Here is an 11,733-nt window from a genome sequence, read left to right on the forward strand (position 1 = left end):
TTCAGACAGTCCTCAGGTGATGTGCTTTCCAGGCCGCTCACCATTTCCTTCAGGGCAGTTAACGCTTCCGAGGCAGGCGCTCAGGCCGAACACAGGGCTCCTGAGGCCAGGGCCTGGCCTAGGAATGCAGCCTCACTCAGGGCCAGGCAGTAGCTGGGGATGCCAGGTGGGCCGAATGAGGGCACCAGAGGGCAGAAAGGCCTTGCCTGGTGGGGTCGATGATGACAGCAGTAGAGGCTGTGTCACGTGCCACTAGAACAGCCAGGCCTGTGTCGTGGAGGGCCTGCAGTGTTGGAGTGGGGACCTTGGCCCTGATTCTCTCGGAAGGCCTCGAAGGCTTTGGGTGGGGGCCAGAGCAAAGACCAGGCTGCCTCATTTGTCACACAGGACCCAGCACAGAGAAGGCCCCCCACAAATATGTGTTAACATGACTCTTGATGAAAATGCCTGTGGATGTGTTCTCTCTGCTCTCAAGGCCGTGGCTTCGTTTGTAGGAGAGTGAATGGGACAGCTGGGCCTGTATTCACCTAGGAGATCACATTTGCTAACTGGGGAATGTGAAGCTGGGTGGGTCTTAGAAACAGGAGAGGCTGGGACCTGGAGGAGAGCCTCTGTTCTGAGCGAGGAGGAGTAGGGGAACCACTCATCCAGGGAACAGGCAGGCTGAGGCCTCTGATTGGGCAGGCCAGAGCCGTGGGCCGGGCAGACGGGATATGGCAGATTGGGGTGGGGGCAGGGGTCCTTATCTTCATGTTGTTTCTTTCTTTCTCTCTCTCTCTCTCTCTCTCTCTCTCTTTCTTTCTTTCTTTCTATTTTTAAATATTTTATTTAATTATTCATGAGAGACACAGAGAGAGAGGCAGAGACACAGGAGGAGGGAGAAGCAGGCTCCATGCAGGGAACCCGATGTGGGACTCGATCCCGGGACCCCAGGATCAGGCCCTGAGCCAAAGGCAGACTCTCAATCACTGAGCCACCCAGGTGCCCCCTTCATGTTGCTTCTAATTAGTCAGCTGTGTGGGCAAATACTTTACCTGAGTCTGTGTCCTTATTAGAAGATGAAGACATGGGGATCCCTGAGTGGCTCAGCGGTTTAGCGCCTGCCTTTGGCCCAGGCGCAATTCTGGAGTCCCAGGATCGAGTCCTGCATCAAGCTCCCTGCATGGAACCTGCTTCTCCCTCCTCCTGTGTCTCTGCCTCTCTCTCTCTCTATCATGAATAAATAAATCTTTAAAAAAAGAAGATGAAGACATTCACCTGGGTGTGTTAACCCGAATGTTCTGTGACCCCGTCTAAGCACTCATGCAGGTCATCTACCATGCTCTAGTCATGGCTCAAAATGCCAGTGTGGGCAAGTAAACTGACATCCTTCCTGCCCTTATGGGGTTTATGATCTAATCTGGGGACAGACAATAAACAGACAAATTAATAAACACATAAAGTATTGCAAATTGCTTTTAGGAATGGAATAGAAAGCTGGGTTGGGGCAGGGGACAGGCTTCTTAAAAGGGGCAATCAAGAAAGCCGGCTCTGAGGAGATGATGTTTAAGCTGAGATCTGAATGGTGAAAAGAACAAGCTGGGGATGACCTGTGGGAAGAGTATAGAAGACCGAGGAACCGTAAGCTCAAAGCCTAAGGCCAGAAGGAGCTTGGTGTGTCAAGAGGGCTGGAAGGGAGGGCAGCATGGCTGCAACAGAGTAAACAAGGCAGGGCCGCATGAGGCCAGGCTGGAGAGTCCGGCAAGGGTGAGAGAGCCCAGGTCTTGGGGTCACAGGGAGGAGTTTTCATCTATCCTGCATGTCGTGGGAAGGTATTTGAAGGGATGGGTTGTAGGTGTATGAGAGTACCTGCCCTCAGTGCGCTTTGAATAGTTCACTGGGTTCAAATCCTGCCTCCACCTCTTTCTATCCTTGAGAAAGTTACTTAACCTCTTTGGGCCTCAGTTGCCTCAGAGGATAGTGCTTAGAAGCATGGGTTCTGAAGACGGACCCCCTGGGCTCAGATCCTAGTGTTATTGCTTCCCTACTGTGTGATGTTGGACAGGTTTTCAACCTTGGCAGCATCCTCTGTAAAATGAGGATAACAATTGGACCCATCTCGTTGGGGCTTGTGACAGTTTCAAATGGGTTAGTACCTATGGCAGGTGGCAGCAAGAGGGCCTGGAACATAGCGAATGCTCAGGAAATACTGCTGTCATATCATTGTCATCATCATGGCCAGGAAGCCAGAGGAGTAACTGAGCGGCAGAGAGGAGGCCAGTAACCCCCCTAAAGTCTATGAGAGACAGAGAAGGTAATGGAGGCTCAGTGGGGACACATGAGCAAAGGGCTGCCAAAAGGATGGGGGAGGGTGTGGTGCCTGTGAAAGGCAAGATTTAGTTTTATTTTTTTAAAGATTTTCTAAAATGTATCTATTCATGAGAGACACACAGAGAGAGGCAGAGGCAGAAGCAGACTCCCTGTGGGGAGGCCAACTTGGGACTCCATCCCAGGACCCCGGGATCACACCCGGAGCTGAAGGCAGATGTTCAACCACTGAGCCACTCAGGTGCCCGTAAGGGGGGATTTAGAAGAGGAAGCCTCGCTGTTCAAATTCCGTTATCATCCTGAGGAAGAGGGAATGGCTTTAATTGGCACAATAGTTGAGATTGGACATCAGGGAAAACTTGTGAACTGCTGTCCCCTGAAGAGGAACTGCCCGAGTGTGGTTCCTGTGGAGCCTGCATGGAGACGGAACATGGACAAAGTGCCGTCTTCACAGGCTCTTCTAATCCCAGAAGCTGGAGTCCTTTGGTGTCGTGCAACAGCAGGAGCCCTAGACAGAATTCTCCTCATCACTTGCAGAATGACCCCAGATGGAATCCCCTTCTGTTTGGGGCCTCATTTTCCCCATCTAGATGATCTGCTGGTGGGTGTGGACAGTCTCTGAGGTCAGACTTTCCATCCCCCAGGGCCTTCACCAGATCCTCCTCCCAGAGAAGCAGTGTGACATGCGGCCCTTGATCCTCGTGAGCCTGGGAGCTGAGGTGATACGGATGAGGAAAGACAAATTTTGTGAACTGATTGACAGTGAAGTAATGGAGAAGTTGTCCAGGTTCAAGGTCAAGTACCCCAGGTCAGTGCTGGAAATGTGCATGCATTCCACCAGACTGAATAAATAAATGTTCACCTATTATTTATTAAAAGAAAGAAAAAGGTGCTCATATGAAATGCTGAAAAGGGAGGGGATGAAACTGGTAGCTGTTGGTACTTAAATTGTCTCAGTTCCTTTGATGATAATTTTACTATTATGTTGCAAGGGCTATATCTTTTGAAGTAAAGGTCTAACTATGAATTTATATAATTAATTTATGGGAAAAGCTACATGCGCTGAGATGTTCATAGCAGCCATATTCACGATAGGGAGAAAAACCACTACCACCACCCACACGTATCACACTAAGGGGATCATTTGGAAATTGTGGCGTATTTCTTTCATAGATTGTAACTGTCTTACTAAAAAAAAAAATTATAAGTCTAAGGACTCTGTAGGAGGAGGGTAAAATAGGTGATATAATGATATATGAAAAGGCCAGGATGCAAAATTGCATATATACTCTGACTATGCCTTTATAAAACACAAGAGGAAAACCTAGAAGGAAAAAGCAAAAATGATGACATCTGTGATGTTACCAAATTTGTAAGAGTCATTCTGTCTGGAAGGTGAGACTAAAAAGTACTTCCTGGTTGTTGTTATATATTCCTCTCATATTTAATTGTTTTTGCAGTGTGTATGCATTGCTTATATAATGAGGGAAGATAAATACTTTTTAAATTTTTAATTTATTTTTTAAAAGATTTATTTGTTTATTATAAGCGACAGAGAGAGAGAGAGAGGCAGAGACACAGGCAGAGTGAGAAGCAGGCTCCCCGCAGAGAGCCCAAGGTAGGACTTGATTCCAGGACCCCAGGATCATTCCCTGACCCGAAGGCAGACACTCAACCACTGAGCCACCCAGGTGTCCCTTTTTCAAAAAAATTTAAATTTTACTTAGTTAACATACAGTGCAATATTGGTTTCTGGAGTAGAATTGAGTGATTCTTCACAAGTTCCCTCCTTAATCCCATCACACATCTAGCCCATCCCGTGCCCACCTCTCTCCATCAACCTTTAGTTTGTTCTCTATTCTTGAGAGTCTCTTATGGTTTGCTTCCCTCTCTCCTTTTCCCCCTCTTCCCATGTGTTTATCTGTTTTTTTTTTAAGACTTTATTTATTTATTTGACACAGAGAGAGAGAGAGAGAGAGAGCACAGCCGGGGAAACAGCAGAGGGAGAGGCAGAAGCAGACTCTCTGCTGAGTAGGGAGCCTGACACAGAGTTCAATCCCCGGACCCTGGGATCATGACCCAAACTGAAGGCAGATACCTAATTGACTGAGCCACCTAGGTGCCCTTGTTTATCTGTTTCCTTTCTTAAATTCCACATATGAGTGAAATCATATGGTATTTGTCTTTCTCTAACTTATTTCACTTGGCATGATACATGCTACCTCCATCCATGTCATTGCAAACAGGAAGATTTCATTCTTTTTGCTGGCTGAGAATATTCCATTGTGTGTGTGTATGTATGTGTATATATATATATGTATGTGTGTGTGTATATATATATATGTATGTGTATATATGTATATATATGTATGTGTATATATATATACATATACACATACTACATCTTCTTTTTTTTTTTTTTATACTACATCTTCTTTCCATTCATCAGTCTATGGACACTTGGGCTCTGTCCATAGTTTGGTGAAAAGAAATACTTTTTAAAAGTTATCAGGGGGCACCTAGATGGCTCAGTCACTTGAGCATCAACTCTTGATTTTGACTCAGGTCATGATCTCAGGGTTGTGAGATCGAGCCCCTCATTGGGCTTCATTCTGGGTGAGGAACCTGCTTAAGATTCTCTCTCTCTCTCTGGGATGCCTGGGTGGCTCAGTGGTTGAGAGTCTGCCTTTGGCTTGAGGCAGGATCCCAGGGTGCTGTGTCAGGCTCCCTGCATGGAGCCTGCTTCTCCTCTCTCTGCCTATGTCTCTGCCTCTCTCTGTCTCTTGTGAATAAATAAATAAAAACCTTTTTAAAAAAATTCTCTCTCTCTGCCCCCCCCCCAAAATTTATCAGGATAGTGGCATTCCAAGTGGGCTTTTTTTCCTTTATTTGCCAAATGTTTTGTAATGATGATATATTACTTTGATAATTAAAAAATAAATATCTATCTTGAAAGATTTGATAAAAAGATTTTTTTACTTTTCCCTAGTTTTCAAATTTTCCAGAATGACTACTTCTGTAATGCAAAAAAAAAAAAAAAACAAAAAAAAACAACCTCTTAATTTTTTTTATGTAAAAGTTAACTGGACCAACGGTGGCAAAACTATTTGATCTCACACAGTTATTACTAAAAAGTGTTTGAGTGTATACCTCTTAGAAAACGTAAATATGAATAGCATGTATTAATTTATTATTATTTACATATATTACTGTACTAATATATACATTATGGACATACCAAAATAGATCTTTAAGAACACAAAGATAAATATAAATGAAGCCCCACTATTTTTTTCACACACCTCAGTGGATCTTGTTCACCTCCCTAGGTGACATGACCCTGCACCCCCACTTTGGGGCCTCTGGGCTTACCACTGGGCCCCCTGCCTCCATTTCCTCCCTGCTAGATCCTTTCTGCATACTGTGCTCTTGCTAGAACCCATATCTGGCCAGGTTAAACTCCTGCTTCAACCCTTTCAGGGGCATCTCATTGTTTATACGATAAAGTGCAAACTCACTGCCAGGTGTGGCCTTTCATGGGATGACCCCGCAACTCCCCTGCAGCACTTCCAGTCACCGGTAACCTGCTCTAACAGCTCAAGCAAATTGCCTCCTGGGCTTTGCATGTACTTGACACTGCATATACTTGACTTTGCCAGTGCTGGCTCTTCTGCCTGAAATGCCATCCCCCAGTCTTTCTCCTCTTTTTTTCCCTGATAAACTCCTGCTCATTCTTTAAGATTCCTCTCCTCCAGGAAACCTTCCCTGGCTAACCCTAGGTTGGCATAACTACCTCTTTCTTTTTTCTTTTTTTTTTTTAACTACCTCTTTCTGTACACTTATAATGCTCTCTACAGAGCTCTGTAATTGACCATTGTACTGAATCATAGCTCTTTAGAGCTGGTAGTTCGTACAGTTTTTTTTGTTTTGTTTTGTTTTGTTTTTTGTTTTTTTGCCCATCACTTGATTAATTGCTTCATAGAGGCAGGGACTGGGCTTTATCTTCCTTTCATGTCTGACACCTACCTGTGTAGTACCCAGCACAGAGTCGGTGCACAATGGGTGTTGAATAAATAAATGAATGAATGGAGCATTTGCATTGCAGAAAACTGGAAAATACTGAACATTTGAAAAGGGGAAAACCAGAACCATTTGCATTCTTGCAACAATCCCAAGTTAGCATTTTGTGTATTTCCTTTTACCACATGCATTTTGTTTTTGCTACGTGGATATGTGCCAAATGGAAATGTGCCAAACATGCATTTACCATTCGGGCACACAAAGTTGCATAGTGGAGATCATACCGATTATGCAATTTGGCATCCCTTCCCCCTTTCTTTCTTTTCTTACGGTGATATTGTGATCAGACATGGTTTTGCTGACAGGTGTGGAAGCAAGTGATTCTAGTGGTAAGGAAAGGAGCTGTGAAGGCAAGCAGATCTGTAGTTACTGCAGCCATGTCCAATAAGTATGTGAGAGAATTTGATGTGGGGTCTGTATGATTTTGAATAAGTCATTTCCCCTCTACTAGAATTCAGACTCCATTCTGCAAAACACGAAAATGAGATTAGACCAGTGTCTCCCAAAGTATGGACCATATTCACAGAAGATGTATAAGATGATTTTAAGTGGTCTACAGGTTGACACTTTTAGTTTTAACAGCTAGGTATTTGTTCTAGTGTGAATTAGAAAAATCAAATGACTAGCTCACTAAACTCATGATTTGACAAATCTTGTAGCTTAGATTAAAGCCACTGTAAACATTTACGTAAAAGAAACTAAGCAAAATTAAGAAAAAAATTATTGCTAAATTAAAGAATAGATCATGTGTAGATATGGCCCAAATTGCGGCTGTTTTGTGAGAAAAATAAGTTGGGAAACACTAGTAGTTCCTTGCAGTTCAAAGATGCCACAATTCTCCGATTCCTGTGTATAACCAATATAGAAAATTGCTAGTTAGAGGTACCTACTCAAAAAGGGATTTTAGGGGGTGCCTGGGTGACTCAGTTGGTTAAAAGTCTGCCTTGGGGGCAGCCCGGGTGGCTCAGCGGTTTAGCGCTGCCTTCAGCCCAGGGCCTGATCCTGAAGACTTGAGATCGAGTCCCACGTCGGGCTCCCTGCATGGAGCCTGCTTCTCCCTCTGCCTGTGTCTCTGCCTCTCTCTCTCTCTATCTCTGTGTCTTTCATGAATAAATAAATTAAATCTTTTTTTTTTTTTTTAAAGAGTTTGCCTTGGGCTCAGATCATGATCTCAGGGTTCTGGAATGGAGTCCCACGGCCTGGCCAGAGCTCCCGGCTCAGTGAGGTGCCTGCTTCTCCCTCTGCCCCTCCCTGCTGCTCATGCACTCTCTTTCTCTCTCTCAAATAAATAAATAAAATCTTTTTAAAAAATGGATTTTAGGAGCATTAGATCCACAAATGATGCCTGGCGTGTGATGGGTATCAGTTAATGCCTGTTGAATTGAAATTCAGAAGAGATTTCTGTAGACTTGGGAGGGTGGCAGATGCTTGAGCTCTCAGCATCTGTGCCGCGCGGTCAGCGCTTCACTGCAATGATCTGCAATGCTGACAGAGAGATTTCTGGCTTATTCATTCACTGTTGAACTCATGATTTCTAGACTGCTAAAGCAGGCAGAAAGCATATCCATTATCTAGCTCAAATCCTCCATGTTTTAATTGAGGACTGTGAAGCTCGGTAAAGAGGACATGACATCCTGAAGATCACACAGTGGCCGTGACACCTGTCCTGTGAATGCCACAGGCTAGATAACCTGACCCCTCCCCCCCTACAAAGCACAGGGAACACTGTGTAGGATGTAACCAATATTTGAGTTCCCAAGAGAAGGGAAATCTCTGAGGGCCAAAAGGAAGTACAGCCTAAGAGCCAAAGCAAAGAGTGTGATCTAGCATGGGATTGCAGTGAGGGTGGGCAGAGCTAGGGGCCAAGGCCATCATGGCCTGAAGTTTTTACAGCCTGCAGGGACAGATGAAACTTCCAGTTCAAGTAAGGCAGGGATTGGAACTGTAAGCCCTGTCCCAAGCTGATGAGGCCTTTAGAAGAAGAGTGACCCTGTTTTGTGAAAAACAAGAAATCAATATGACCAATCAGTATCAGGAGGTGACATGAGGAATCTTGTCTGTTTTGGACTCTGAGTACCCCCTAAAAAAATAAAGGACCTCCTAAGAATCTATAATCACATGCCTTCCCCCTCATAGGTTTTGGTGAGTCCTGTAGCATCTTTGAACTGGAGTTTCTGAGTTTGTGAAATGGGGAATTGTGAGGATTAAATGGGTTAACAGGTAAAGTGCTGGGCACATAAGAAGTGCTAAGTCAAAGTTAGATAGATAATTGCTGTTTTTTATGAAATTGGGAGTTGGTTGAATTTTTGAAGTGGAGAATATCTGGTAGTGTGCTGGTGAAGGTTTAACAATCAGGTCTCTGGGAGGTGAGTAGGAGATAAGTCTGATTTGAAGGGTTTACTGATTCTGTGGTGTATATATTTCCACCATGGCCAATTTCCACCTACCAACCTGATGTTGCTGAACATGGGGTTGAGGAGAGGTGCATATAATCATCCCTCTGAGTTGAGAGGAGCTCACCTTGGCACACCACTGAGACCAACAGGACTGGCCAATGGCCTATGCTGACCTCTGGGTTTTTTATTAAGTTGTTTTCTATGGATCAAAGTTGACTCTGCCCTGGTCAATATCGTATTTCTGGAAGAATGTTTTAACTTGTTAGTGACTTATTAGGCTTTCTTGCTTAGGTGAGAACATGGGCAAGTGAGTGGAAATGGAACATGCTGTTCCTTTGCTGTGGTCTTAGAAGGAAATAAGCCAATGAGTGCTGAGCCTCCTCTCTCTCCCCCACTCTCCCTACCCTCATGTATGCTATGAGAGAAGGTAACACAGTAGAGCCAGGGCATCAAGACCAGTCCAAGGCAGCCACCAATCTACTTTCTGTCTCTATAGATTTGCCTGTTCGGGACATTTCATATAAATGGAATCATGTTACGTGTGGTTTTTGCAACTGGCTTCTTAGCATAATGCTTTCAAGTTTTATCCATTGTAAAAAGTTTTGTATTTTTTTTAAGATCTTGTTTATTTGTTTGTTTGTTTATGAGAGAGAGAGAGAGAGAGAGAGAGAGAGAGAGAGAGAGAGGATCTTAAGCAGACTCCATGGTGAGCACAGATCCCAACACGGAACTGGATCTCACGACCCTGAGATCATGACCTGAGCTGAAACCAAGAGTCAGACACTTAACCAAATGAGCCACCAGGCCCCCCAACTTCACTCCCTTTTATTGTCAAATAATATTCCATTGCACGTATATGTCACACTTTACCTATTCATCAGTGGTTGAATGTTTGGGTTGTTTCCACTTTTTGGCCATGACAAATAGTGCTGCTATGAACATTCTTGTGCAAGGCTTTGCATAGACATAGGTTTTCATTTCTTTCAGGTATATATATACTGTAGGGGTGAAATTGCTAGGTTGCAGGTTAACTCTGTTTAACCTTTGAGGAACTGCCAGACTTTTATTCAAAGTGACTGCACCAGTTTACTTTCCCATCAGCAATATACCAGAACTGCTGTTTTATTTTTTATTTATTTATTTTTAAAAGATTTTTATTTACTTATTCATGAGAGACACACAGAGAGAGAGGCAGAGACACAGGCAGAGGGAGAAGCAGGCTCCATGCAGGGAGCCCAATGTAGGATTTGATCCCAGGACTCCAGGATCATGCCCTGGGCCAAAGGCAGGCGCTAAACCACTGAGCCACCCAGGGATCCCCCAGAACCCCTGTTTAATATCCACCTCATAACACATCTTTATCTGTCTTTTTAATCATAGCCGTTCTAGTGGGCATAAGTGGTGTCTCATTGTGGCTTTGCCTTATGTTTCCTTGATGGATAAATGGTTACCTACATAATTTAACTTTTTAGTAGCTACATTATAAGAAGTAAAAACAAATGGATGAAATTAATCTTTAAAATATATTTTACTGAATTCGGTGCATCTCAAATACTGTCATTTCAACATGTAACCAACTTATGAACATTATTAATGAATATCTCTACATTTGTTTTTACATTATTAATGAGTATCTCTACATTTGTTTTTGTTCTAAGTCTTTGAGATCTATATTCTGTACCTCTAAGTCTTTGAGGTACATATTTTTGGACTCACAGCACATCTCTAATTCAGACTGGCCCACATCAGGGACTCAGTAGCCACATGTGGTTCATGGCCACTGCATGGAGCAGCACAGTTCTAGGGGAAGAAAGTGTGGAAAGGCAGAGAGAAGGGTCTGGGAAGAGGCACACAGCTGGGACGGAGCACACTGTGTTTAGGAATTAGAAGAGTAGCAGGAGGAGAGTCTGGAGGGGCAGGGGGACAAGAGGAGCTGGTGTGGGAAACTCAGCATCTGTGCCTCACCTTTAGTGATGAAGCTATGTGCCAGAAGTTCCTTCAGGAGAATACCTGGAATATCTTTCGGAAAGACCTAGTGCGGCTGCTGGTGAAGCCTCGCCAGCGTCCACCATTCATCCCAGTCAGGCCCAAGAAGAAAGAGATCTACAGCTCCAAGTCTCTGATGCTGGATTTGTGTAGCTTCAACAAGGAGACTAAACCTTGTTATCCCATTTTCATGGCACCCCAGAAGTACCTCCCCCCATTAAGGATTGTCCAAGCCATCACAGCACCCCGATACAAAATTCAAGAACTCCTGCCTCAGTATAAGAATGCAGGGGTCCTTGTTTAGACCCAATAAAAGATGTTGGGTTGGTTACCTATTTCCTGAGTGAACACCATGGGAGTTGTGGGGCTTGGAGTCAGGGCTCCTGGGGCCTGTGAGTTTGGAGAGATGTTTGGGGGCAGCAGCTGGGACACTCTCTCCCTTGATACTTGTGGGGCTGAATGAGTGGACAGTCAGGAGGCTGGGGGTGTCCCAGGGTGGGAGGGTCTTATCTGGTGAGATGGGTGGAAGATATGGAGGGGCTCTGATCAAAGTGAGCAAGACTGGGGTTACAAACTCAAATGCCTCCCAGAGGCCACGCTGGTCATCTAAAAGAGTGCATCAGGAGGACTGGGCAGGCAACAGGCAACGGTGAGGACTGGTACACACATTCGCCATCCAGATGGAACAGCTGCTCTGTATCCTCAATTGATGCCATGCCAGGAAATAATGCAGGCCTGGTACTGCCAGTCTTAGATTTTTCAAGGGAACTAAGAAACCCAATATTTTAGATGATTCCTACTGATTTTTAAATGTAAGCAACTAATTCAAATTGTTTTTGAAATACTGTGTTAGGCAAACAAAACATCTACGTGGGCTGTGTTGGGCCTACAGGCTGCTGGTTTGCCAGGGCTCATCAAGCCCCTCTGGCAGGACGTTGCCAGAGACTGGAGAAGGCCTGATGGG

General features: G+C 44.5%; 1 protein-coding gene across 3 annotated transcripts in view; it reads left to right on the forward strand.

The window, feature by feature from the left end:
* The window catches only part of CNBD2 (cyclic nucleotide binding domain containing 2), a 57,296-nt gene extending 46,192 nt beyond the window's left edge, over window positions 1–11,104 (forward strand). For all 3 annotated transcript variants that reach the window (XM_072800820.1, XM_072800818.1, XM_072800819.1), the window contains 2 exons: window positions 2,952–3,115; window positions 10,755–11,104. In XM_072800820.1, the coding sequence (XP_072656921.1) occupies window positions 2,952–3,115; window positions 10,755–11,073 (483 nt within the window). In that variant the 3' untranslated portion in view covers window positions 11,074–11,104. The remainder of the gene's footprint in view (window positions 1–2,951; window positions 3,116–10,754) is intronic.
* Window positions 11,105–11,733: the final 629 nt, after the last annotated feature.

Source organism: Canis lupus, chromosome 26 (assembly GCF_048164855.1).
Source record: "Canis lupus baileyi chromosome 26, mCanLup2.hap1, whole genome shotgun sequence".
NCBI classification, from domain to species: domain Eukaryota; kingdom Metazoa; phylum Chordata; class Mammalia; order Carnivora; family Canidae; genus Canis; species Canis lupus.